The 27,372-nt window shown below is 37.3% G+C and overlaps 2 protein-coding genes and 1 long non-coding RNA gene across 6 annotated transcripts in view; 2 read left to right on the top strand and 1 right to left on the bottom strand.

The window, feature by feature from the left end:
- Nucleotides 1–15,121, top strand: si:ch211-132f19.7 (adenylate cyclase type 8). Its single transcript, XM_048191833.1, has 18 exons — nucleotides 1–1,422; nucleotides 1,701–1,850; nucleotides 1,933–2,063; nucleotides 2,161–2,272; nucleotides 2,492–2,619; nucleotides 3,778–3,936; nucleotides 4,014–4,245; nucleotides 5,444–5,632; nucleotides 5,708–5,808; nucleotides 5,906–6,107; nucleotides 6,680–6,772; nucleotides 6,892–7,064; nucleotides 8,325–8,406; nucleotides 10,302–10,460; nucleotides 10,679–10,825; nucleotides 11,048–11,140; nucleotides 11,797–11,911; nucleotides 13,493–15,121. The coding sequence occupies exons 1-18, from the start codon at nucleotides 547–549 to the stop codon at nucleotides 13,897–13,899; spliced, it is 3,549 nt and encodes a 1,182-aa protein (XP_048047790.1). The 5' UTR covers nucleotides 1–546; the 3' UTR covers nucleotides 13,900–15,121.
- On the bottom strand, nucleotides 10,304–17,269 carry LOC125269092. 4 transcript variants are annotated; one of them, XR_007185025.1, is made up of 5 exons: nucleotides 17,159–17,269; nucleotides 15,120–15,161; nucleotides 11,821–11,860; nucleotides 11,020–11,129; nucleotides 10,304–10,436 (listed from the first exon to the last, which is right to left on the bottom strand). It is a non-coding gene; the product is annotated as an uncharacterized LOC125269092 (long non-coding RNA). The 4 variants fall into 4 exon arrangements; XR_007185024.1 differs by lacking the exon at nucleotides 17,159–17,269 and adding an exon at nucleotides 16,490–16,774; XR_007185026.1 differs by lacking the exon at nucleotides 11,821–11,860.
- Nucleotides 17,228–27,372, top strand: part of xdh (xanthine dehydrogenase) — a 28,469-nt gene continuing 18,324 nt past the window's right edge. Inside the window, exons 1-13 of the mRNA XM_048191832.1 lie at nucleotides 17,228–17,393; nucleotides 17,536–17,593; nucleotides 18,407–18,503; nucleotides 19,430–19,538; nucleotides 19,712–19,838; nucleotides 20,479–20,540; nucleotides 21,070–21,147; nucleotides 21,526–21,621; nucleotides 21,721–21,862; nucleotides 23,630–23,722; nucleotides 24,090–24,241; nucleotides 25,214–25,307; nucleotides 25,799–25,908. Of these exons, the coding sequence (XP_048047789.1) occupies nucleotides 17,313–17,393; nucleotides 17,536–17,593; nucleotides 18,407–18,503; nucleotides 19,430–19,538; nucleotides 19,712–19,838; nucleotides 20,479–20,540; nucleotides 21,070–21,147; nucleotides 21,526–21,621; nucleotides 21,721–21,862; nucleotides 23,630–23,722; nucleotides 24,090–24,241; nucleotides 25,214–25,307; nucleotides 25,799–25,908 (1,299 nt within the window). The 5' untranslated portion in view covers nucleotides 17,228–17,312. The remainder of the gene's footprint in view (nucleotides 17,394–17,535; nucleotides 17,594–18,406; nucleotides 18,504–19,429; nucleotides 19,539–19,711; nucleotides 19,839–20,478; nucleotides 20,541–21,069; nucleotides 21,148–21,525; nucleotides 21,622–21,720; nucleotides 21,863–23,629; nucleotides 23,723–24,089; nucleotides 24,242–25,213; nucleotides 25,308–25,798; nucleotides 25,909–27,372) is intronic.

The following is a 27,372-nucleotide window of genomic DNA, read 5'->3' on the forward strand; positions in this document are numbered from 1 at the left end:
AGTCTTTGAGGGTAATAAACATGTTTTAGGGATATTTTGATGGGGTGTCGAGCATGTTTCAGGAGTGTTTTCAGCAGTATTGTACTTGTTCTGGGGGTATTGAATTTGTTTTGTGAGTCTTTGAAGGGTACTGAACTTGTTCTAGGAGTATTTGGGGGGTATTGAACTTGTTTTGGGAGTGCTGAGCATATTTTATGGCTATTTTGGGCATTACTGAATTCATTTTGGGGTATAGAACTCCTTTTGAGAGTCTTTGGGGGTATTAAATTTGTTTTAGGGTTATTTGAGGGTGTGTTAAACTTGTTTTGGATGTATTCTGGGTGTATTTTAGGGGTACGATGCTTGTTTTGACATGTATTGTCATTTTACATGCAGTGTTAAATCATTTTAAAGTTTGTTTTTTCAGTTTCATTCTGATACAACTTCAATGTTCCATCCATAACTATTAAATCTTTTTGTTTTCTCTATTGTTTTAGGTTTGTGCAGTTGATTAAGGTCTTGATCTGAGATTTAGGATCTAAAGCCTGTTCAGATCAGGTTCAGATCATGGCTTTGAGTTCTACAGAAGTCACTGTTTCAACTAAGGTATGCACAGCTGCACCTCCCATCCCCAACCTGAAACGCAAGCAACTAATGTGGCAGAATGCAGTACGTCACATTATCGACCAACGAGGAATGCACCACGAGGGACGAGCAGCCAGTTCTCACAAAATAATTGTTACTGATGCCTACATCGATGACATCAACAGGCAGATTCGTAACAAAGCTGCACGGGGCAATGCTGGCACACACAAGCGGCGCTCCTCTGCGGCCCGCATCCATCCATCACGAGAGCGCAACTCCGACTCCACGCGGAAGTCCACCGACTCGCTCAGCGACGTAGACTTCTTTGTAAGCTGGGGCTCCACGGTGCGTGGGGTCTTCCTTCCTGCTCTCCACCACAAATTCAAATCTCAGGATCTCGAGCGCCTGTACCAGCAGCATTCATCTGGTCAGCGACGAACTTCCCTTGTAGTCACTAATGTCATCGATATCCTTACCAAACTCCATATTCTCTTAATATACCTGGCAGTGGCCCCTGAGATGGTGGACTCTCAGCAAGGATGGTTGGCTGGGCTCTTCATGGTACTTGGAGCAATCATATGCGTCTTAGTTCTAAGCTGTAAAGGATTGATGTCTCCAGATATCCTGCGCTATGCTGGGCTGGTGAGCTGGCTGTCTCAGACTGTTCAGGTACTGGGTGGTTTGGTGTATGGATTGGAGAAGGAACAGACCTGGTATGTGCTCTTCACTCTGTTCGCCACCTACACGCTATTGCCCCTACCTCTTCTGTGGTCCATCTGCACAGGGTTCCTCACCGCTTCCTTGCACCTTTTGGTGGATGGCTTTAGGAACTACAATGACGCAGCCATTGTAAGAAAGGTAAAGAAGACTCCATGCTCAAGACATCAATGTCTAATCAAAATTGAAGGTGATCACAAGAACTATCCTTGAGATTTTGAGTCAATCCATGGGAGTTTCTGTCTTTCTTATGTTTCTATTGAGTTGTACTTGGTCTTCCTCCAAATGGCACAAGATTACACCAGTATCAGAATCTCAAGACAATCTTCAACCACTTGTCAACTTGAGAGATCAACTAATGAAGCTTATCTTGTTCATTTCAGTTACTGTGCTAACTTTTACTCTTGGTTTCCTTTCAGTTACTAGCAAAAGGTCTGTTGTACATGGGTATGAATACTGCAGGGCTCTTCATCCACTACTTATCGGATCGCGCACAAAGGCAGGCCTTCCTTGAGACGCGACGTTGCATTGAAGGACGAGTCAAGATGGAGCAAGAGAACAAGAGACAGGTTTGAGATTCTTGACTTAATATGATATCCATAGATCATAAATATGAAACCTCTGTGGAACTGAGAAATCATTTTGTGTTAGGAACGCTTGGTGATGTCCATTCTTCCTCGATTTATTGCTATGGAGATGATTGGTGATTTGACTGCTATGGATGATGAATTGCTTCCTCAACAGTTCCATAAGACCTACATTCATCAATACAAAGATGTCAGGTACAGTACACAATGCTCCCCGTGCCGTACTATCTTCCAGCACATTTAGATCAGGAGGATGGTTCATGAAATGAACATATATGTGCTCTTGTCTCAGTATCCTCTTTGCTGATATAAAAGGCTTCACCTCTCTCTCCATGACCATGTCGGCTCAGGAATTGGTGCGCACGCTCAATGAGCTGTTTGGTCGCTTTGATCGCCTTGCTGAGGTGAGAAAGACTAACCTTTTGAGTTTACAGGCAGTTCGAGAAAAGAGTTCTGGTCAATGCATATGTCCGGCTGTAGTGTACTATATGAGCTTAAGAATCATTTTGTTGTAGCTATTGTACAGTCGCAATTAGTTTTAATCTCAAATGTGTTACTTTATGCCAAAGTGTAGAAGTATGCAATGGTAGAAGATTATTGAAAGATGTATTTTGATATTTTAGGAGAATCACTGTATGAGGATAAAGATTCTTGGAGATTGCTACTACTGTGTGTCTGGGGTCCCAGAGCCCCAAACTGCACACGCTCGTTGCTGTGTGGAGATGGGTCTGGCCATGATCAACACTATACGGTGTGTATTTTATGTGTTAGTACAACCGCTTAAAGGGGTTGTGTGTAATTCTCAATGTTTTTCCTATTCCAGAGATTGTAAGCAAGCCATTCATATGTTGGTTTCCTCCAAAGACTTGCTCTGTGGTGTCACAAAAAATTGCACATCTTTTGCAAGGGTTTTAATTCTACTCCCAAAGGTCCATTGTCCTGCAAAGTTCTACTCCAACCCTAATAAAGCACACCTGAACCAGCTTGTCACGGTCTTCAGGATTACTGAAAACCTAATGCTGCATCCCAATTCACATACTATCCATTCTAAATAGTATTCGAAATTAGAATTAGTGCATCCCAAATCGTAGTATATTGAAAAGAGTATTCGAAAGATTCGGGATGGTCTACTTTTTTCCAGCTAATATTGCCCACAACCCATTGCATGTTGGATGTGGATTCAATTAGAACTACAAACATGAATAAAAAGCCTTAAACTACAAACATGATGGATGTTCGAGATCAACGGTTAAGCAGAGCGGTTTAGATAAAGGGGTTTGAGTGATTAATAATCAGTATCTAACCTGAGGAAAAGACATTTATTCAATCTTATCCACATTTTGTTTCATCTGCAACAGCATTGTGAACTTTTATAAAGATGTGATTACTTTTATACTTTTAAATGAACTTTTAAATGCATCATTATGCAAACATGAGAAGAGTTCTCTGCATGAAAGACCCATGACTGGCAGATCAATGTGCGTTCCTACATTTCTCTCCGAATTGGCAAGAAATGAAATTAAATTGAATGTGGAGGATTTAACTGTGACAAGGTTGCACATAACTAAGTGACAGAGCTTCCATTAAAGACGCAATTATGACAAAGTGGTATGTCCCTAATCTTGCCTACTCTTCTGCTACACACTCAAAAGCATGTAGTTTTCTTCACAAAAACAGTACATACTTTTAGGGCACAGTGTAAGTAGGCGAATTGGGAATTGCAGCATTCATGTTGGGGCAGGTTGAAGCTCTGTTCGAACTCTGCAGGACGTTGACCCTCCAGGAGAAGGACTGGACACCCCAGATTTTTTGGAACATTCTTTTTCTATGCAAGCCTATTTTTGCTGATGAAAACGAAAGAGATAATCATAAATCAGAAAAATGTTCTATGTCCCTCTCACTTTGTCAGTTATGTACGCAAGGAGTTGCAGAGAGATGTAGACATGCGTATCGGGATCCACTCTGGCTCGGTTCTGTGTGGGGTTTTGGGTCTTCAGAAATGGCAGTTTGATGTGTGGTCTTGGGACGTAGATGTTGCCAACATGCTAGAGGCTGGAGGGATCCCAGGGTAAGTACACCAGATCATTAGCATGGTCATATATTGCAATTGATATTAGAATAATAAAACAAATTGTATAATATTAGGAGGATTCATATATCAAGAGCAACCTTGGACTGTCTAGAGGGTGTATATGAGACAGAAGAAGGTCGAGGCCATGAGCGGAATGAGTTTTTACGCAAACACAAGATTGACACCTTTCTGATCTGCCATACACCGCAGGAAGACAAGGAGCCCCCTAAAGTCCGGAGAACCAGCAAAGATGAGACTGAATGGAGTGCTGAGCTTCCTTTCGATAACATCATTGGAATGAACTGCGTGAGTCTGTGCTGGCCTCATAAACCTCACTTAGATCTGAATGCTCTCTCTAGTTAGTGATAAGATGGAAAGTTATCAAACCTGTTAAATAGTGCCATACAAGTGTTATTCAGTGAATTCTTTAGTAAACTAAAGGCATGTTCCACGATGTATATAAGTTAAACTTTATCACCAGCATCAGTGGCATGGCAGATTACATTAGAAAATAATTTATAAGAGACTAGACTTGTAAAACCAAACAAAAATCATGTGTACAGTAAGCATTTAATATGGAAGTCTATGCGCAAGGCAAAAATATGTTATTTCTGTCATGTCATCCTGTTAGCATTGGGACTAATCAACCAATATGATAAATTGGAAGAAAAAAAAAAATCGCATTTTTGAGGCCCTAAACATGCACAAAAACTCATGAAACTTTGCACACGTGTCAGAAGTGGTGAAAATGTATGTCTGATATGGGTTTCTGAATTAGGTGTGGCAAAATGGCTCAATAGCACCACCTACAAAATTTCAATTAAGCACCCTTTGCGCTATGTTTCACGTACAAGTATGAAATTCGGTAGACACATCTAACAGCCCAATACCTACAAAAAAGTCCCTGAGTGCAAAATCTGAAAACCCAACAGGAAGTGAGATATTTTGAGTTTTCTGTGCAAAATTTTTGCAGTTTCTGCCATTTCCAGACATTGTACTTTAACAAACTCCTCCTAGAGATTTTATCAGATAAACATCACATTTGGTGAGTCTAATCTAAAAGGTCTTTGCGACATTAAATTTCGAAGATCTTGAGTTTTCCTGAAGGGCGTGTCCGTGGCGGCCTGACAAAGTTCGATGTTTCGCCATGAAAGAGGAAGTTGTTGTAACTCGGGCATACAATGTCCGATCTGCCCCAAACTTCACATGTTTTATTAATGTCCTGGCCTGAAAACCTCTACATGCCAATATTCAAGTAGTCCCTGCCCTGAAGACATGAACATGGCAACATTCAGTTATAGTCAAAGTGCATCAAAATGGCTGCCATATTTCTCCTCTATTTATCTGCTTAAATGAATATCGCCCACTGTTCACAGTTTTCCTAAGGCCATCGGGTGGCAGTGAGCCCGGTTGCGAGGGCCCTTTCATCACTGCTTGCAGCTTTAATAGAATTTATTTTTTCATTTGAAACACTTGCAATGCTTTTTGTATTGTCATCTTTTAGATCCTAGCCACTTTCACCAATGGCTCCCTGGTGCAGTTGCCCAATCAGATTATTCCCCATTGTGGTGGGTCTCGAGAAATCAACAAGAGAATCAAGCAGGCCATTGAGGTGCGCAGTAGTGAGCGAATGCGCAAGGAACACATCACACCCTTCATGCTGGTCTTCAAAGACACACACATTGAGGGAAAGGTATGGACTGCAGATTTTATACTTTGTATAGCATTTTTGCTCATACGTAGGCCTACACAAAATTTGCACTTTCAGTTTTCTCAGATGAGAGACGAGATGTTCAAGTCCAACTTAGCCTGCTCTTTCCTCATGCTCCTCTTCATCATGGCTGTTCAGGCCCTCATCCCCTCTCCACAGTGAGCCATTATTATTGTTTCAAAAGCCTAATGTACACTTTCATTGAATTTTAAAATGTATTGCATATATTGCTCTGTCTGCATGTGTCCCCCACAGAATCTGTCCTATGGTAATCCAGTTTTTAGTGTTCCTGTTTGTCTACATGCTACTGCTTCTGGTCACACTGGCTGAGGAATTTAAGTGCTCCCCACCATACTTACAGCATCTGTGCTGCTGGATCCATGAGACCAAAAGCATCCGTGACCTGCTAACCCTCACTGCTATTGCTATTAACTTCGGTGTGGCCTCCTGTGATATTGTGAGTGCCAGAATTTATAGTTTCTTGGGCCACTGGGTCTTTGGGTCATTAATTACTCACCCTCATGTCATTCCAAAACCGTAAGACCTTCGTTCATCTTCGGAACACAAATTAAGATATTTTTTTAAGAAATCTGAGAGCTTTCATAACCAGTTTCAAGGCCTAGAAAGGTTGTAAAGACATTGTTAAATAGTCTATATGACTACAGTGGTTCAACCTTAATGTTATTAAGAGACAAGAATACTTTTTGTGTTAAAAAACAAAACTCCTGTTCATGTTGTAAACACAGTGCAGCACTTCCGTGTTCTGCGTCAGAACACTGGCTAAAATAGTCACATGGACTATTTTAACAATGTCTTTACTACCTTTCTGGGCCTTGAAGTTGGTTATGACGTTGCTGTGTATAGGGAGGTCAGAAAGCTCTTGGATTTTATCAAAAATATCTTAATTTGTGTTCCGGACATGAACAAAGGTCTTATGAGTGTGGAACGACATGAAAGCAATTAATGACAGAAATTTCATTTTTGGGTAAACTAACCCTTTAACTCATCTATGATTTTTTTGTTGTACAGTTGTGGTGTAACACAGTTGGAGAGGCTGAGGAAAGCAACACGACCTCCAAACAAGGCTCACAGTGGACTGTGAACATCTGCACCCATCCTGAGGTATATGGTGGATACTTATTAAATACAAATGTGTCACAACTTCCAGTAATGCTTATTCTGGTGCCTGAACGCCATGCTTGTGACTACACAATACAATAAAACTGTCTGTCTCTCTGCAGTTCTTTGTTTTGAGTGGTGTGTTGGCCATGGTGACGTGTGCTGTGTTCCTCAGACTCAGCTGTCTGTTGAAGCTGGCAGTTCTGATGTTAGTCATTGCAGTTTACACATACCTTATTGAGGTAGCCTTCCATGTGCTCTTTATCCGCCAACACCAAAACAGCCAAATTCAGAGGTACATTATTTTGTTTTATCAAGAGGTCATAATAAGTTTCTAAATGTGGTAATGTGTTGGATTTTAAGACAATGGTACATCAGGATCAATGACATGATGTGCATATTTTTGTGTCCAAATGCCTCATTTCCTTTTAAAATAATTTGATAAATTCATAACAAGATCACTTTAATCTATAAAACCTATTTAGTTTGAATTCATTTTTAGTACATTTAAATAATACATATTATTTTATGGTTTGTTATCCTAAACCCCCAAAATGTCAGGTGGTGCAACTGTCTGAACAAATGATCAGACTAAGTAACTATTTAAAATGGTGTCTTAATAATAAAATAATAAAAACTATGAAAATACTGTGGCATCATTTTAGGTTTGAAACCTTTCATATAAACAACTTTTATAAATATCAGCAGTTTAAAAAGCTGTTGAGATCATTGAAAAACTTTTGTCCAGCAATTTGTATATTCTCAAATGTCAGGGTGGCACAACTGCAACTGCTGCTCTTTTACTATGCACTGATAAGGTTATAACAGTAAATATGATAATGCATCATTTAGAGGACCCCAAATGATTCTTGTGGCAGAGTGAAAAGGTTTGTAGATCTCTCTCAAATACTGGTAAAAACAGCTAATTATAAGTACAGGTAGGTTGGTACACTTTGGTACAACTACAGTATATATACATTCAACTATTTGGTTGTACCGCCTGACATAAAAACAGTCAAATTATTCATTTAAACACTTTGAAATGTTATTTAACAACTAAAACTTGTTTAGACACAGTGTTCATGACTCAAAAATATGCATTACATCAGTTTTGATTTTTAAAAAACATTTTTTAAGTTTTATTTGTCAATGACCCTTCAATTCTATGAAAAAGCAATATAAGTTGAGGTCAAATAACACAAAGAAAACTTGGTGAATTTCATAACTTGGTTATATTTATAAATTTAAAAGTAAATGAATGTTTTTTTAAATAATGATTAATGTGCACACAAGTGCATTTAAAGTGATTTTTTCTTGATGGTTATGCCACTTGACATTTTAAGAGCTGTTAAACTGTAATAGTATTTGAAATTGTATAAACATTTTTTTAATGTAACATTGCATATTTCTCTTCATCATTATTTGTCACTGAGCCTTATATAGTACATCAAACATTTTTAGAAAGTTTTTTTCATGATATGACCCGAACAAATGACTTCCTAGATTGTTGAATTGTTGTGGCCCGTCTGATGTGTATATATGTGTTTTTGCCCAGATCTCAGTACCTCAGACGCAAAGGCATTTCTGTGTTGCTAATGGCCATGTTTGTTGTGGTCGTCCTATACAACAGTAGACAGGTAGTATATGAACATCTTTAAAAGGTTTAATTATAAGAATTCATAATTCTTTGCTAGTATTTGTGATTTTAATAATACAATTTATTACATATTTATAATTATAATTAATAAATATATTTATTTTTAATTATATATACAGTGTCCTCCACATATATTGGCACCCTTAGAAAATATGAGCAAAGGCGGCTGTGAAAATAAATCTGCATTGTTTATCTTTTTGATCTTTCATTAAAAAAATTCACAAAATTCTAACCTTTAATTTAAGTAAAACAATTGAAAATGGGTGGAAAAGCTCATTATGAAATAAATGTTTTTCTCTTGTTCATGTTGGCCACACTTATTGGCACCCAATTATTGCAATGTCCTTTTCCCAAGATAACAGCTCTGAGTCTTCTTCTATAATGCCTGATGAGTTTGGAAAACACCTGAGGAGAGATCAGTAACCATTCCTCCATATAGAATCTCTCCAGATCCTTCAGATTCCAGCTCCATGTTGGTGCTTCTTCTCTTCAGTTCACTCCACTCATTTTCTTTAGGTTTCAGGTCAGGGAACTGGGATGGCCATAGCAGAAGCTTCATTTTGTGCTCAGTGACACATTTTTGTGTTGGTTTTGATGTTTGTTTTGGATCATTGTCCTGATGGACGATCCAACCACTGCCCATTATAGGATTTCTAGCAGAAGCGGTCAGGTTTTGAATTTTTTATCTGTTGGTATTTGATAGAATCCTTGATACCATATATCTGAACAAGATGTCCAGGACCTCCAGCAGAAAAATAGGCTCACAGCATTAAAGATCCAGCAGCATATTTAACCATGGGCATAGGGTGCTTTTCATCCATGTGTGCACCAAACCCATCTGGTGGGTTTGCTGCCAAAAAGCTATTTTTTTTAGTTTCATCTTACCACCGAAGCCGGTCCCATTTGAAGTTCCAGTCTTGTCTGACAACTGAATATGCTGGAGTTTGTTTTTGGATGAGCAAAGAAGGATTTTTCTTGAAACTCTCCCGAACAACTTGTGGGGATGTAGGTGCTGTTTGGTCATTTTTTTAGGCTTTCTGAGACTCAACTAATCTCTGTAATTCTCCAGCTGTGATCCTTGAAGAGTCTTTGGCCACTCAAACTTTCCTCCTCACCACGCATTAGGACGATTTAGACACACGTCCTCTTCCAGACAGATTTGTAACATCTTTAGTTGATTGAAACTTCTTAATTATTTCCCTGATGGTGGAAATGGAGATTTTCAATGCGTTAGCTTTTTTTTTTATACCCATTTTCTATTTTGTGAAGCTCAACGATCTTTTGCTGCACATCAGAACTATATTATTTGTTTTTTCTCATTGATTAAGGGAATTTGGCCTTTGTGCAGCCATGACTTTGGAAGTCATGGCTGCACAATTTCATGCTCCTAGTCACCCTGGTGTGCTAAAAAATGTAAATGTGAATGGGAATATACTTCAGAGATATTTTACTCAGAAGAATTTCTAGGGATGCCAATAATTGTGGCAAACGTGTATTGGAGAAAAACATTTATTTCATAATGAGCTTTTCCCCCCATTTTCAATTCTTTTCCCCCCATGAAAGGTTAGAATTTTGTGAATTTTTTGAATGAAAGATCAAAAAGATAAACAATGCAGATTTTTTTTTTCACAGCCACCTTTGCTCATATTTACTAAGGGTGCCAATATTTGTGGAGGGCACTGTATGATACAATTTACAGTATATCATTAAAAATATTTTAATGATATAAATAAATAATAATCAAATCACTGCTTAGCTATAATTATGATCTCATTGTAAAATAACGGAAACACTCAAACCTGACATGCAATTTGTATTTTGTGTTTTAAGTTATTTCAATATGACTCAAGAAGTTGTTACTGCTTGAACCTACAGTTAGAAACTACAGCCAGGCTTGACTTCCTGTGGCGTCTGCAGGCCAGGCAGGAAGTGGAGGACATGAAGGAACTGAGGGAGCATAACGAGTGTCTGCTGTACAACATTCTTCCTGCACATGTAGCTCGCCACTTTCTAGAGAGAGACAGGAACAATGAGGTAGTTGAGTGGATTGTTGATGACAGACACTAATAGTTTAATCTTTGGTCAGAAAATAACAAATAATAATATATGTAGTAAAATTGTCTAGCTGTTTTCAAACTGCAGGGTTAATCTGAAGCATTTAAATTGTTCCAGCAGTCACACCCCCTTCATTATCCCATAAGTATAAATAAATTAACAGTGTATTAACTCTGTATTAACTCTTTGGCTTCAAGGACCTGTTCTCTGAATCATACGAGCGAGTTGGGGTGATGTTTGCTTCCATTCCAGACTTTACAGATTATTACGAGAAGAAAGAGTTGATTCATCAAGATGTGGAGTGTCTGCGTCTTCTTAATGAGATCATCGCTGACTTTGATGAGGTACGTGGATTTGTGCAACATCCTCTTAGTGCCAAATGTCGTCAGAGCCCAAGCCTGGACATGCTCAGTGCTTTAACGGCTAATAGCAGCTCAGATGTTACAACTAATGGAATGTACGTATTGCAAATGCGCAAACACTCACTTCTTTTATCATAAGACATTGAAATAATGAAATATTTCAGAGACAGGCTTACTTAATCTTTTTCCCTGTTGTCCCTTTAGCTACTGGAAGAGCCTTACTTCGAGGACATAGAGAAAATCAAAACCATTGGCAGCTGCTACATGGCGGCTTCTGGCCTGTCTCCTGAAAAACAGGTGAATGGCACCTTGACATGTGATTTCAAAATGTATTCCTAAGCAGATGCATGATATACGTGCTACTGGTGTCCATATCAGTTTCAGCCAATATTGCTGATAATATTATCCGCACTGGTTTGATTAGGTCAATATTGGAATCAGATAATAAAAATATGCAAGAAAAAAGTAAAGTAAATACATTCAATACAGATTTGCTCATAAGTTTACATAGGGTGGGGTGGGGTAAGATGATGTATATTGGCGACCGTACACATTTATTGTCATGTGACCATATATTTTGGAACCATCCATCATTTCTGCCTGACTGTGAAAAGGAGGAGGAGGAGGAGTGGAAAGCTGCATTTTGGCTTGTCAAAGTAAAATTTTAGCAGATATTAATCCCTCTTATTTATAATCCTTCTTTATTTTATTAAAATTATTACCATTTTTGCATATTCTGCAAGGGTATGTAAATTTATGAGCAGAACTGTAAATAATAAAAAAAGTATAATTTTACTTCTAGCCGCTATGTCGATCAGGAAGTATATAACTTAAAAAAAACATAAATAATCATAAATATTTAAAAAATTAGTAATTAAATAGTTAAGCAGCAGTAATTGAAAAGTTGCATTTTTGTAAATTAAGGCTCAATGGTATTCATGTATATTTTATAGGAATGTGAAGATGAGTGGGCTCACCTCAGTACGCTGGTTCTGTTTGCTTTGGCCATGCAAGAAACTTTGAAAGAAATAAACAAACGTACCTCAAACAACTTCCAGTTGCGTGTCGGTAAGATTGTGCTATTCTTGTATAACTTCTTTACTAGTAATGCACAAAAATAAACTGCTAATATAAGTTTGTATGGGATTATTTGCTTTATTTGATTCTGTCACATGTACATGTTTAATGACTACTTGCTATGAAGGGTAGTAGTGCACCTGTAGTAGTGCTTAAAAGAGACCATCAATATGATTTAAAGGGTTAGTTCACCCAAAAATGAAAATTCTGTCATTAATTACTCACCCTCGTGTCGTTCCACACCCATAAGACCTTTGTTCATCTTCTGAACACAAATTAAAATATTTTTGATAAAGTCCAATGGCTCAGTGAGGCCTGCACTGAAAGCAAGTTCATTTACACTTTCTAAAGCTACTAAAGACATATTTAAAACAGTTCATGAGACTACAGTGGTTCAACCTTAAGAAGCGACAAGAATACTTTTGTGCACCAAAAAACAAAATAACGACTTTATGACAATATCTAGTGATGGGCGATTTCAAAACACTGCTTCATGAAGCTTCGAAGCTTTACCAATCTTTTGTTTCGAATCAGTGGTTCAAGTCATGTGATTTCAGTAAACGAGGCTTCGTTACATCATAAGTGTTTCTAAATTTCAATGCTTCACCACTGGGGGGCGTGATTTTGGCAGTTTGATACACGCTCCGAACCACTGATTCGAAACAAAAGATTCGTAAAGCTTCATGAAGCAGTGTTTTGAAATCGCCCATCACTAGATATTGTTGAATAAAGTCGTTATTTTGTTTTTTGGTGCACAAAAAGTATTCTTGTCGCTTCATAACATTAAGGTTGAATCACTAGTCACATGAACTGTTTTAAATATGTCTTTAGTAGCTTTCTGGGCATTGAAAGTGTTAATTATCTTGCTGGCAATGCAGGCCTCACTGAACCATCAGATTTTATGATGAATGAAAGTCTTACGGGTGTGGAACGACATGAGGGTGAGTAATTAATGACAGAATTTTCATTTTTGGGTGAACTAACCCTTTAATGTAATGAAGTGACAAGAATACTTTTTGTGCGCAAAAACGAAACAAAAATAACAACTTTATTTAACAATTTGAAACACTGACTAAGACTAAGACTGACTGTGTGTGAGAGTATAAATATACTTCTTGTTTTGTCTAGGTGTGTCCATGATGTGCACATAACATAACAGAAAAAGATTGCCCAAGACAATATTGCACAAAGAAAAGTGAAGCCCAAGAAATACAAAAATATTAACACACACATTTACTATTTCTATATTGCACACAGTGCACTATATAGGGCATATGGAATGATCCAGACAGCATAAATATGCTTTCCATTGGTGCAAATGACGTCTGGTTGGCTATTTTAAAAAAAGGGGAGGAGGTGTTCGATATGTCCCACCCTGTCTTCCTGTTTCTGTGGAAATTACGTCAGCACATTGAATAATGCTGCACGTTTCAAGGCACTTCAGTGCGCATTTAAGAAGATTTTTGTGAATCTGGCCACTGGTCTTTTTGTGAACAAGAAAAAATAATGTTATAAATTACTCTTCTTCTGAAAGAAATGTAACGTGCATAAAACTGCATTTCTATCCCACAGGTATTTCTCATGGGCCTGTAGTCGCCGGGGTGATTGGCGCCACTAAGCCCCAGTATGATATTTGGGGCATGACTGTGAATCTTGCTAGTCGAATGGACAGCACAGGGCTCAGTGGGCGTATTCAGGTCCCAGAGGCCACGAGCCGGATCCTGGCTGACCACGGCTTTGTGCTGCAGCTTAGAGGAGATATCTACGTCAAAGGGGTTAGCGAGCGGCGGGGAGCGGTCCGCACCTACTTTGTTAGCAGCAGGGAACAGAGCTCAAGCTACGGCGAGAGAAGCACCAGCAGAGGGATCTCTCTCGGGAGGAACACCCTCGCCGCTGTGGTCTTTTCCCTGGTGCAGGCCCGCAAGAAAGAGGAGTTACGAGAGGCCAATGGAGGCTTTCATCTCATGGAGATAACATGAGTTCTGATTGAAAACTGGACAGGAAAACCATAATCAATACCTCTTTTAGAGACTCTTTCATGAGTCATTGCCTTGGCCAGCCATTGGGCAAACATTTAAGCCAACCGCTGGGTTAAAACAACACAATCGCTGGGTTTGTCCATTTTCAACCCAACTTGGGTTGATTTTAACCCAGAATTTTTGTGTGATTATAACCGTTCATTTAATTGGAGGTCATATTCATATGTACTATGATGCTCAACTGTCACCGATAACATAAATGTGCAAATGCAGAATGAAGAATATGAGGACACCCTCGCTAAACTAATTAGCTAATTGCCTGATACAGTTGAATTACTCATTAACACTCTGGAAAAGCTATAAATCCCAGGATTATTGTTCCAACATATCTGATTTTCTATGAAAAGCATGTAACAGAATATTTAGATTCATAGCTTTAACAATTTTTAGATAATCAACCGTCCCCTTATATTATGTTTACATGTTTGTGGGACAGGAAAAGTTTTAAAGCTTCTGTCTCTATTTCTTCTTTTGTTTTAAGGGGTCATACTTTGATTTTATAGTGGATAATAATTTACCTAAGAATGTAAATCGACTTATTATTGAATTGAAAATGTAAAAGAAACACTACTAGATCAGGAAGGACAATGCCAAAAATCTTTTTGTACACTTAGATATTTCTGGGACACATTACCACATGTAAGCCAACAAACAATGTTGCCGTGTAGGAGCCATGTAATGTGAATGTCATGTGACCAAGGGTAGAAGGGGAGTGTCTTATTTCTTAGGTGGGGTTAAACACCTGTGTGTTAGCATGGAAGAATGGGGGTGAGTGCGGGAACACATATTTTGGTTGACCGTACAAAGCTTTACAAATAAAACAAGGTGCAAGTATAAAGCATTGGAGTGTCACAGAAGTTATTTCATTGGGCCGCTACACTAAGTATGCAATTTTTAAAAAATATAAATAGGGATACTTAATATATTGGTGAGAGGTACATAATATTTTCCAAAATTATCATTTTTATTTTCGATATTTGTCTAATTAGGCCATTATTGGAAACAGAAAAAACAGGCAAACAATGGAAAAATGATAAAGTTATAATATATTAGTTTTTGCATAACATGAAAAAAATAATTTGTTATCAGCATAGTTTATACATATATATATTAATGTTTATGAATGGTGTATGTTTTGGGAATGTTAAAATAAGGCCTACCTCAGTATGCTTGTTCTGTTTGCTTTGGCCATGTAAGCGACTCTGGAAGATATAAAGAAAAATATCTCAAACAGTTGTGTGGTGGTAAGATTGAGCTTTTCTTCTTAAAGGCATTCTAGTACACAGTAAGTCACCAAATCATGTAAAAATAATTTTTAAAAAATACCACGAATCTTTGAATTATGACATTTTCTTTGGTGTACTCCATTTGACCTGAACAAACATAAAAAGGTTATAAAAAGGTTGCTATTAAAAAATTAGTTTGATACGCTTGTTACACTAACACAAAAAAAACCCCAAAATGACTTGGTCATTAAAGAATTATTAAACATTTATGACAATGACAATTATACTGAATGTTAGTTGTAATGCATTACTAAGTAATAATTACTGTAATTTAATTACTTTTCCCTTGAAAAAGTAAGGGATTAATGAATTAATCAAAATTAAAAATTAAAATTAATGAATTTTTCTGTAATTGAATTACAGTTCTGATGTAATTGCATTAAATATTGTATAGGAAATAGAACAATTCTATATAAAACAATGTATGTTTTTAATGTAACCTCTCTTTAAATAGGCCTACTTTGGTCAGTTCAATAATAATTTATGTGATTTTATATTATGTATTTGAAAGAATTAAAAGAGCAGTTTCATGTCTATCCTTGTATTGTTTAACTTGGATTTAGGAAGCAAGTAATAAGTAATGCAAAACTTCTTAGAGAGAGTAATTAGTACAGTAATTAATTAGTAGCTAGTTAATTACTTTTTTAGAGTAACTTATACCCAACACTGATTATACTTTTGCATTAATGTAGCCTGTGTTCCAATTTCTTAATATAATGCAAATATATAAATCTTGTTAAAGGTAGTTGAAGCTTAATCGGCTAATTTCCAAAGACAATTTTGGGTTACACTTTATTTTAAGATGTGTAATAGGCTATAGCTACAAATAGCCAACTAATAAGTAATATTAATTAACAACATGCTATATAATTACATAACATAAATGATTAGGATTTGGTGTGGTTTATGGTTACTTGGTTGTAATTATGCATAATTTCTGTTATTACTATAGAAAGTAGGCTACATACATGTAATAGGGACTCTAAAATAAGGTGTTAGGCTACACAATTTTGGGTTACACTTTATTTTAAGGTGTCTGACTGTGTTACAGTGTAATTATATATTTAAGTACTGAGTAATAACAATTAACTACATGTGGGTTAGGGTTTGGTTTAGGCTTAGTTGCATGCAATTATGCATAAATTATAGTTATTACTACTGTAACTACATGTAATATGTGTAACAAGGACACTGTAAAATAAAGTGTTACCCAATTTTGTTTCGACAGATTGAGCCCAGTTTACCTGGAGCGCCTCCAGTCGACACCCGAGCGTCTAGTTAACACTTAATCATATTTTTACTCTAGCACTGCGTCTAGTCGAGTCTGTTTGAGCACTATCACTGGGGAATAATAAGATCTTTAGTGCTCCACCTAACACTATCACTTGAGTGTGGAAGATTCTCTAGTAGTCTGTTGCGCATGCGCAGCAGAAACCTAAACAGACTCCAGATAGTGCCTCAGAATATGCTTTAATCACGACCGGAGGACCTCGTATCAATCCCAGAGAATCCCAGTCTCAAAAAGAATACAGCAGGTTATATAGGATAGGAGCATAGCAAAGCATTCTATAGGCTATATGACTGGTTCTTCAAACCCTTTTGTTACTAGGTAGAAGCACTGCCGAAATCATGGATTTATTCGTTGATTACTCAATATGTCTTGGTCTCAATATATATTTAGATGAGGCGTGTTCCTATAAGTTTCATTTCCTTTTGTTATATTCAGATATGATTCACACGTAAAGTTACTTCCTTTGGCCCAAGGTTTAGGGACATTTAGTATTCAAATGTTAGGCTAATATTAATCCTGCTAAGAATATTATAAATATTAATTCTGCAAGAAAAAGTAATGCTAGTTATGATTAATTTGAAATCCCATCACAACTACAAACAAAGTTTTTTTTTTTTTTTACCTCCCAGATGTGATTTTCCATTCAGTTTTTCGAGTGTGAGATGATAAGAATCTGGTCACGTGTCTCGGCGCGCTCATAGTTCATCCTCTCTCTCTCTCTCACACAGCAGCGCTCATCTCACAGATCTGATCTCAGAACACACTGGGAATTAAAAATGTCTATCACAGCGGAAGAGATGAAGAATAAATCACACTTTTCAGGGGATGACCTTGTTTTCTTCGTTAATGGAAAAAAGGTAATTGGATGATAAATTAGGCTAATTGCATTGATTAATGTGTTTTAATAGCCTACGTCTTTCAACTTTTTTGCTTTTGATATTTGAAATTATTAGCCAGTATAACCCAACAAATGTGTTTTCCATAATGAATTCTGTGCAGATCACTGAGAAGAATGCAGAGCCTGAGATAACACTCTTGACATATTTAAGGAGAAGCTGTATCCTTTTGATCTTCTGAACAGTTTCTGTGTTGAATCTGAATGCGTTTTGTCCTCTAAAAAAAGTTACATCATTAGACCATAACTCCAGCATTTACGAGACACTGATATTCCTGTCTTCTGGAGTCATGTTGTTGGTTAAACTGAATTGTTTGCTTTTCTTTTTGGGATTGGCTCGCTTTGTAGACTATTCATGAGGTTTGCGCACATCACAGTCTGTCAGTTTATTTCTGCACTTTCATTTTGTTGTTATGTCTTTGCTTATGAAACACGCTGATTTGTTTCCACGTGATCAAGACGCAAGCCTGTACCATAAATTCATATTTCTATACAGTAGTATGATTGTCTAAAATGCCTCAGTTATATAACTTTGAGATAAATTTATAAAAAATTAACTTTTTTTTTTTTTTTTGCATTTCGTTAAAAACTCAGGAAACCAATAAATAAATTAATTAATAAATAAAATAAAAACAATTCAAAATATGATTAATATTACAAAATATGAATCAATAAGAGAATAAAATATAATGTAACATAACAATTATAGCATTTTTTCATTTTTCAGTATCTTATTTATCCTTGGTTAATTTTTGTTGACTTCATCAATCATTTACACCACAACTGATGCCAAACAAGTGAGATTTATTGATCCAAACATGCTGTTTTGGATTCCAGAGACTGTCGTCTCTAGTTATTGACTATGAAATTGTGTATTACCGTCATTTTGTAATTTTGTATTTCTCATTTACATTGATTTGGTAAGACTGTATCTTTTTCCAGTGTGACTGTTTTCCTTAGTGTTGATGCTTGCAGTGGGACTGACGGGAACCAAACTGGGATGTGCTGAAGGAGGTTGTGGAGCCTGCACTGTAATGGTGTCTAAATATCATCCACATCAAAACCGGATTATGTATCTTTTTATGTACTCACATACAAAGTGCAATGCTGTCCTTAAAGCGTTAGTTCACCCAAAAATGAAAATAATGTCATTAATTACTCACCCTCATGCCGTTCCACACCCGTCATACCTTCGTTAATCTTCGGAACACAAATTAAGATATTTTAGTTGAAATCCGATGGCTCTGTGAGGCCTTCATAGGGAGCAATGAAACTTCCTCTCTCAAGATCCATAAAGGTACTAAAAACATATTTAAATCAGTTCATGTGAGTACAGTGGTTCAATATTAATATTATAAAGCGATGAGAATATTTTTGGTGCGCCAAAAAAAACCAAAATAACGACTTAATTAGTGATGGCCGATTTCAAAACACTGCTTCATGAAGCTTTGGAGTGTTATGAATCAGCGTGTCAAATCAGCGGTTCGGTCACGTGATTTCAGCAGTTTGGCGGTTTGACACGCGATCCAAATCATGATTAGACACACTGATTCATTTGTGCTCCGAAGCTTCCTGAAGCAGTGTTTTGAAATCGGCCATCACTAAATAAGTCGTTATTTTGTTTTTTGGCACACCAAAAATATTCTCGTCGCTTTATAATATTAATATTGAACCACTGTACTCACATGAACTGATTTAAATATGTTTTTAGTACATTAATGGATCTTGAGAAAGGAAGTGTCATTGCTCCCTATGAAGGCGTCACGGAGCCATTGGATTTCAACTAAATATCTTAATTTGCGTTCTGAAGATTAACGAAGGTCTTACGGGTGTGGAACAGCATGAGGGTGAATAATAAATGACAGAATTTTCATTTTTGGGTGAACTAACCCTTTAAAGTCTGTAACAGGTTCATGATAGCTGTTAATAATTCAGATATAATTGGTAAATGATTCTGAAACTTATACCAGAGTTATGTCCTTAATGGCGCTCTTTGAGTCACTATGCGGTTAACGCCTGTCTGGCTCCTCTATGCTCTTTGCATCACTGTGCAGTAACAACTGTGGAGGGCATCGGCAGTGTGGCAAGCAAACTCCATCCTGTACAGGTCACAATTTTATCTTATTTTCTCAGAGAGTGATGAGAGAAAACTATATAACACTATAACCACATTTTCCTCCTCCATTAATTAGTTTTTAACATTAGCTTCATTACCTGATTTAGGCCTATTGCTGTCCTGTTCGTTTGTGGTGTAGTAACAACAATAATCTTTTCATCCAGGAGCGAATTGCAAAGGCTCATGGGTCACAGTGTGGGTTCTGCACACCAGGAATTGTGATGTCTATGTACGCTCTTTTAAGAAACAACCCTCAACCCACCATGCATGACATTCAGGAAGCCTTTCAAGGTATTACTTGCTATTACTAGTCATAACTTTTGCATTTTGTTAACTTTTACACTTCAAGGCCCAGATATAACTGCTTAATTTTCCACTTTTCACTGTCCGTGTCAGTCCAAGTTTTTTCAGTAGCCCCACTGCAGAACACCAGATCCAGGGATTGGAGACTTGTAGGTTTAGGGATATGTAAAGTGGGAGTAGATGGATCCAGATCTAGGGGGTGGAGATGGGTAGGTTTAGATCCAGGGGCTGGAGACGGGTAGGTTTAGGGATATGTAAAGTGGGGGGAGTTGGATCTGGATCCAACCTCGCCCCCTGGATCTTGTGTTCTTGAGTGAGGTCCATCTCCAAAAAACAAAAGATATTTAGGCCATGGAATCCGAATTTTACCAGGGGAACACCGCCAAAAAAGTGGATTTTACCCCCCGGAACGTGAAATTTATAGTGGGACCCCCCTGAAACATGATTGGGCTAGTTTTGGGCTAGTTTTGAGTGGCAATAGCACACTCTCCTGATGCCAAGTAGGGCTAAAAATGATGTCACACGGATAGTGAGCAGACCGCCGTGGAACGCGGAAGTATGCTTTGGGCTTTATGGATTTTTGTTTTTCACAAATAAATCTTTTTGTTTTTAAATTGGTTGCACACAGGCAATTTATGTCGCTGTACTGGGTACAGACCTATTCTGGAAGGCTACAGGACATTCACAAAGGTAAAATGAATATTACATGTACATCCAAATGATAATTTGCCCTAAAGTGCAGCTATACACTGGCAGAACCTGATTTCGCCAGCCACAACATGTTCCTGGATCAACGTACTTGTTGATCGTGGAATAACATTTTGTTCAACCAGTCAGAAGTTTGCATTTTATGTTATTGGTGCTTCTACATCAGTGTTATTCACCTATAATTTCCCTTTGATTTCAGGGATAACTTATGGGTAGGGTTAGATTTATGGGTAGGGATATGGTTTGGACAAAATTTTCAGACAGGAATGTTGTTCCAGGATCAACAAAATCTGTTGACCCAGGAACACATTTTAACTCTGCAAAATCAGCTATAAACTGCTTAATTGCCTGGATTCAGTCAGATTTACAGATTGAACAATTATGCCTTATTACAAGTACAAGCTGAATATTTCCTGATAGTCTGAGCTGATATGAGGAAAAATTGATGTAAAATACTTAACCGAATTATAGGCAATATCTTTTGTTTTATATCTGCCTCTTTTAATTTCAGGACGGGGGATGTTGTGGTGGGAAAGGACAAACTAATGGCTGCTGTAAGAGTAATGGATACATACAAGAGCATGTCAATGTGAGTAGAACAGACATCCCGACACCATGCTCTATTTTCTCTGAGTACAAGCACATTTTTGTCCTTAAGCCTTGCCATTTATGATAAACCTGTAGCATACTTGCATATGAAATCAATGACATGGCAGCCAATGCATTCTCATAGTAAACAAGTCACATGTTTGAACTTACACTCATAAGCATGTGAGGTGAAACCTACAGCCATGAAACAAACAGACACTTTAAGATCACTGTTTCACAATCACAGTACTGCCTATCAGTGCTGAATGTTATCTAAGGATTTTTCATCTGTAATGTATCTCTGTTAGACTCATGAGTGGTGGCAGTTGCCCGTTTGTACTTTTACAAATAATTCTGTCATTTCTTTCTCTACTTTTAGGATAATTCAATGCTTCCAGCTCAGAAATTGTATGACCAATCAGAGTTCATGCCACTGGACCCAACACAAGAGATTATTTTTCCGCCTGAGCTCTTGGTGCGTATGAAATAAGTTTAGTCTGCATTGATTGCAAAATGCCTGATTACTTCATTAAATGGATGCACCAACAGTTTAAGTCATAATTGTGCTCCACAGAGTCTCAGTAAACAGCCCCAGAGAGAGCTGAGGTTTATTGGGGAACGAGTGCTTTGGATTCAACCCTGCTCCCTCAAAGAACTCCTGGAGCTGAAGGCGACCTATCCAAATGCTAAACTAGTGGTTGGGAACACAGAAGTTGGTGAGGGCCACATACATTAAGAAAATTAATGACTTGAAAATCAGACATGTTGACAAGTCTGTGCGGTCAAGTCCAAGTCAAGTCTCAAGTCTTTGAGGTCCAAGTGAAGTCTCAAGTCAAGTCTTTGTACTATTTTTTTCAGCTAGTTGTTATTGTAATTAACAGTGTATTTAAATATCTAAACAGATGACTTTTTCTTTAAAATTATCTAATAAAGCACACAAAATACTACTTAAATCAATTATATTACTTTCTAACTTTATACAAAATTATACCATTTAGAACCACCGCAAGGAAAAAAAGTGCTGCAGCACATATTTGGGAATGAATGGATAGTAAAATGTGGTGTTTCGTGTCATCATGTGGGCTAGTAAATAGAGAACGTAATCGGGAATGTCATGCCAAAAGACTTGTATTTTTCACAAGTCTCTGTCTTCAAGTCCAAGTCAAGTCTCGAGTCAAGTCTTGGGTTAGTAGTTCACGAGTCCAAGTCAAGTCATTTATTTTTGCGACTTAAAGGGTTAGTTCACCCAAAAACGGAACACAAATTAAGATATTTTAGTTGAAATCCGTTGGCTCCGTGAGGCCTTCATAGGGAGCAATGACACTTCCTCTCTCAAGATCTATTAATGTACTAAAAACATATTTAAATCAGTTCATGCGAGTACAGTGGTTCAATATTAATATTATAAAGCGACGAGAATATTTTTGGTGCGCCAAAAAAACCCAAAATAACGACTTATTTAGTGATGGCCGATTTCAAAACACTGCTTCATGAAGATTCGGAGCACAAATGAATCAGTGTATTGAATCGTGATTCAGATCGTGTGTCAAACTGCCAGCGGCTGAAATCACGTGACTTTGGCGCGCCGAACAGCTGATTCGATACACTGATTAATTTATGATCCGATGCTTCCTGAAGCAGTGTTTTGAAATCGGCCATCACTAAATAAGTTATCATTTTGTTTTGTTTTTTGGCGCACCAAAAATATTCTCGTCGCTTTATAATATTAATATTGAACCACTGTACTCACATGAACTGATTTAAATATGTTTTTAGTACCATTATGGATCTTGAGAGGAAGTGTCATTGCTGGGTATGAAGGCCTCACGGAGCCATCAGATTTCAACTAAAATATCTTAATTTGTGTTCCAAGGATTAATGAAGGTCTTACGGGTGTGGAACGGCATGAGGGTAAGTAATAAATGACAGAATTTTCATTTTTGGGTGAACTAACCCTTTAAGTGCGACTCAAGTCCAAGTCGCAGACTCGAGTTTCCATCTCTGATTAAAATAGTATACAAATTATACAGGGAGTTCTGTTCCTTGTATTTGCTTATCTAATAGCATAAATGTAATCTGGATGTTGTGACCTACAGTGTCAGTTGCGTTGCTTAACTGTGAAGTCGGACATACTACTCATTTCACGTACTGTTTTTTGCCTATTATACAGTAGGGAAGTATGCAGTCCATGCATTAATGATGGAGACTTTTCAGCAGTTCTTTTTGCATGTTACATCATTATGCCAGCAGGTGATGAAACGTGACTAGGGAGTCATTTAATCATTCATTCATATTGTCAGGAATAAAATGAGTGAGTGAATCATTCACTCAACCTATTTGCTTGAAAATACTAATTCAGTCAACAAAATTACTTTCGTTGGCAGGGCAAAAATACAATTTTTTTTCTTTGTGCAGTACGCAAAGAACGCAACGCAAAACATAATGATTTTTAAGTTTTTAATCGTTTTGAGTCTCTCTTCTAGGTATTGAGATGAAGTTCAAAAACCTTCATTACCCTGTGATTCTGGCACCAGCTTACATCTCAGAACTAAACATCATCCAACACACTCAGGATGGTAAGAGTCATATAAAGGGATGCTGTCAATGTATGTTGTTTGATAGTTTGAAGCACAATTTATTTGTTAATACAATACATAAAGATATAGTAAAACAAACAGGCAATCCAAGCCCAGGTGAAAAAAAGTAATGCAAATGTAATGTAACATTACATCTCGCAAAATGTAACTAAGTAACACAATTAGTTACTTTTTAGGGAGTAACGCAATATTGTAACTCATTACTTTTAATGGTAATTTTCCCCAACATTGTAAAGATATTATAGAGTCAGAGCTGTATGTCCATCAGTGTTTCAGTGACATTTCACTGCTTAGGTAAATTTATAGTTGAAAGGTAATCTCGGCTATAACAAGTTTCGGTTCACAGGCATCCAGGTTGGCGCATCAGTGACGTTAACTGTGTTGGGGGACGTGTTGAATGCAGCGGTGAAGAAGTTGCCCGCTCAAAAGACGGAGATCTTTAAGGCTGTTCTTGAGCAGTTGCGCTGGTTTGCAGGACAGCAGATCCGAAATGTCGCGGTATGTCATGTTGCTGAAGACAAAAAGTGACTAAGCGTTGGTTACACTTTGTTTTGATGGTCTTCTTTAGACATTCAGTTGACTATAAGTAATATTGCATGTCAACTAACATGTCAACTAACTAACTGATTAGAGTATTAGTTGATTATTTGTAGGCTGTTAGGGGTAGTGTTGTCAAAAGTACTTCGGTACCAAGTTTTAAAAATACGACAAAACCAGCATTTCCCCCTAGCATTTTGAGCGCTGTTGAGAAGATCTTTAAACACTTCTGATTGGCCATTGTGTTCATGTACTCAACAGATAGGTCTGCTTTCAAATGCTCCCATCTGTATCTATAAAAGTGTGTCAAAGATGTCTGCTTACAACATGTTTTTAATGCATTGATCATTGTAGCCAATCACAGACATATTTGTTGAGCCCATGAATACAATGGTCAATGGTCAAAAAAAAAAAAAAAAAGATGTGTTTAAGAATACGCTCAACAGTGGTCAAAATGCTAGGGTATCGTCACATTTTTAAAATGTACTTGGTACCGAAGTTTGTACTTTCGACAACACTAGTTAGGGTTAGTATAATAAATTGACACGTACTTGCAAAGTCACTTAGAATGCTTGTTGGAGGACCATCAAAAGAAAGTGTAAATAAAGTGTTGCAGATATTAAGCAGACTGTACTAATACTATAATGAGAGTAAGTTGACATGTAGCTGCAACATTACTTACAGTCAACAGAATGTCTTAAAGAGGCCATCAAAATAAAGTGTTACCAAAGTGTTTTATGTAAGACAATGGACTTGAAAATAAATGTCAGTTGTTAATTTAATTGACTTAATGAAGATTCTAACTTGAACAATATAACATACGTGATTATGAAAGTCACATGGTTGCTGAATCATGTTTGAATCATCCAACGTGTGATTTAAAGTTATGAATGATTCCTTTCAGTTACTTAAATATCATATTCATGCTTTCAGGCTGTTGGTGGAAATATTATGACAGCGAGTCCCATTTCAGACCTCAACCCTGTGTTTATGGCAGCTGGCTGCAAGCTCACGGTGATGTCCAAAGGTACAGCACACTGTTTTTTCATGTTTTGTTTTATTTTTTCTGTTCAAGGATCAAAGGTTGTAACAGTTCATGATCTGATATAGAATACAGAGTACAGAGAAAACATTCATTCTCTAAAAATATGCTATTCCACTCATTTTACATGCAGTCCGGCTGGACTCTGAATGTTATGGTGGTAATTACTTTAGCAGACAATAGCAATTCTATAGCAAATTAGAGATACTGTACAGTTTCCTGATGTTTGACAGCTGATTGAATGATTGTGGTATATAGGGCAGGGTTTAAGGATACTGAAAGGTAAATTGGACTTTCACAGTCTAGTGTATCAGCCTAGTACATGTACAAGGTGTTGACCCTTTATGTTTTATTGACATAGCCTCCATGTTCTTTGTTCTACAGATTATATGACAGCTAAAAGAAGTTTTTGTATGAATTAAACTCTTAATGTATGTTTTAGAAATTATCTAAAAACCTTTGTCTGATGTTTAAAGGGGAGAAACGTGTTCTTGAAATGGATGACAAGTTCTTCCCTGGTTATAGGAAGACACTTTTGAAGCCAGAGGAGATTCTGTTGTCCATTGAGATTCCATACACAAGAAAGGTCTGCAGATTCTTTTCAAAATACATTTTGTAATTGAAATTATAATAATTTTGTCATCTGTTACTCACCCTTATGTTGTTCCAAACACATATAATGTTCTATCATCTGCACAGCAAAATCCCCAGAGTTGAATCAACTCTGCTCAGATTACATATGGTCCCTCTCTATATAGTGTTAAAGTAACACTGAAGCAGAGTTAAAGTTAATGAGATAATTAAGTGATTAATTAAGTTATGATTGAGCATTAGTGATGAACACCTGCTGTTAACAAGCAGAATCACTGAAGAGAAACACAAGAGCTACAACTGACTTCAGCCACAGCCTTAGATGAAATCAACTAGGGCTGCACGATATATCGCATGAGATTGTCACGCGCATTTCGTCAGTAAAGCCGGTTCCCTGATTACCGCTAAATCGCCATCACCTGCTATCAAATGGAGCGGCATTTAATAGACAGAACCGTAGATCACTGAAAAGCCACGCAATATCGCGTTCATTATCGAAGGCGATTAATCTGCGATATGAACGCGATATTGCGTGGCTTTTCAGTGACGTACGGGTTTGTCTATTAAATGGCGCTCCATTTGAAAGCAGGTGATGGCGATTTAGCGGTAATCATGGAACCGGCTTTACTGACGAAATGCGCGTGACAATCTCATGCGATATATCATGCAGCCCTAAAATCAACTGAAGATAAAAGACATTAAATCTCTCAATATCTGATTAAACAGCTCCATATTATCTCATTAACTTTAACTCTGCTTCAGTGTTATTTTAACTCTATGTAGAGAGGGACCATATGTTCTCTGAGCAGAGTTGATTCAACTCTGGGGATTTTGCTGTGTGTGGAATACAAAATAGATGTTGAAGAATCATGGCTATTCTTTTACAAATAATGAAAATGAATGGTGATCTGGACTGTTGAGCTCCAAAACTGGTCCATAAGACTTGGAATTCTTCTGAAGTCATACCATAGCTTTGTGTGAAGAAAGTTATTTACTTTAGCATCTTTCCATAATTCTTGTTTTTTCTTCAACTCTTCACCTTTTGTGTTTCACTGAAAAGAAAGAAGGAAAAGAAAGTTATACTGGTTAGGAAAGACATGTTGGCCATGTTTCCACCTGGTATTAAGATGCATTTTGGTCAATCAAATCACAAGTAAGCGAGGGAGACACCTGGCATTTTAATCCATCTCTTTTGTCCCCTTTCATCCACTTCTGTCCTGATTTCTTGGAGGGGAGGGTCAATGGGTGGGCAAATGTATGGTTTATTTCAGATCTTTCAATCTAATGGACAAAATAAGCTTGCGCAATTTGTATATGGGCTCGACCAGAGGCAACAGAAAAACATACAGAGAGCATCAGCTTTCATTTCTGCTCTGATAACCGCAAGACCACGCCGAACACTGTGAGTGTGTGTTAGAAATCAGGAGAGAACATTGTGCTTGGTACATTTTTCATCTTC

The sequence above is a fragment of the Megalobrama amblycephala genome, linkage group LG5 (assembly GCF_018812025.1).
Source record: "Megalobrama amblycephala isolate DHTTF-2021 linkage group LG5, ASM1881202v1, whole genome shotgun sequence".
Lineage (NCBI taxonomy): Eukaryota > Metazoa > Chordata > Actinopteri > Cypriniformes > Xenocyprididae > Megalobrama > Megalobrama amblycephala.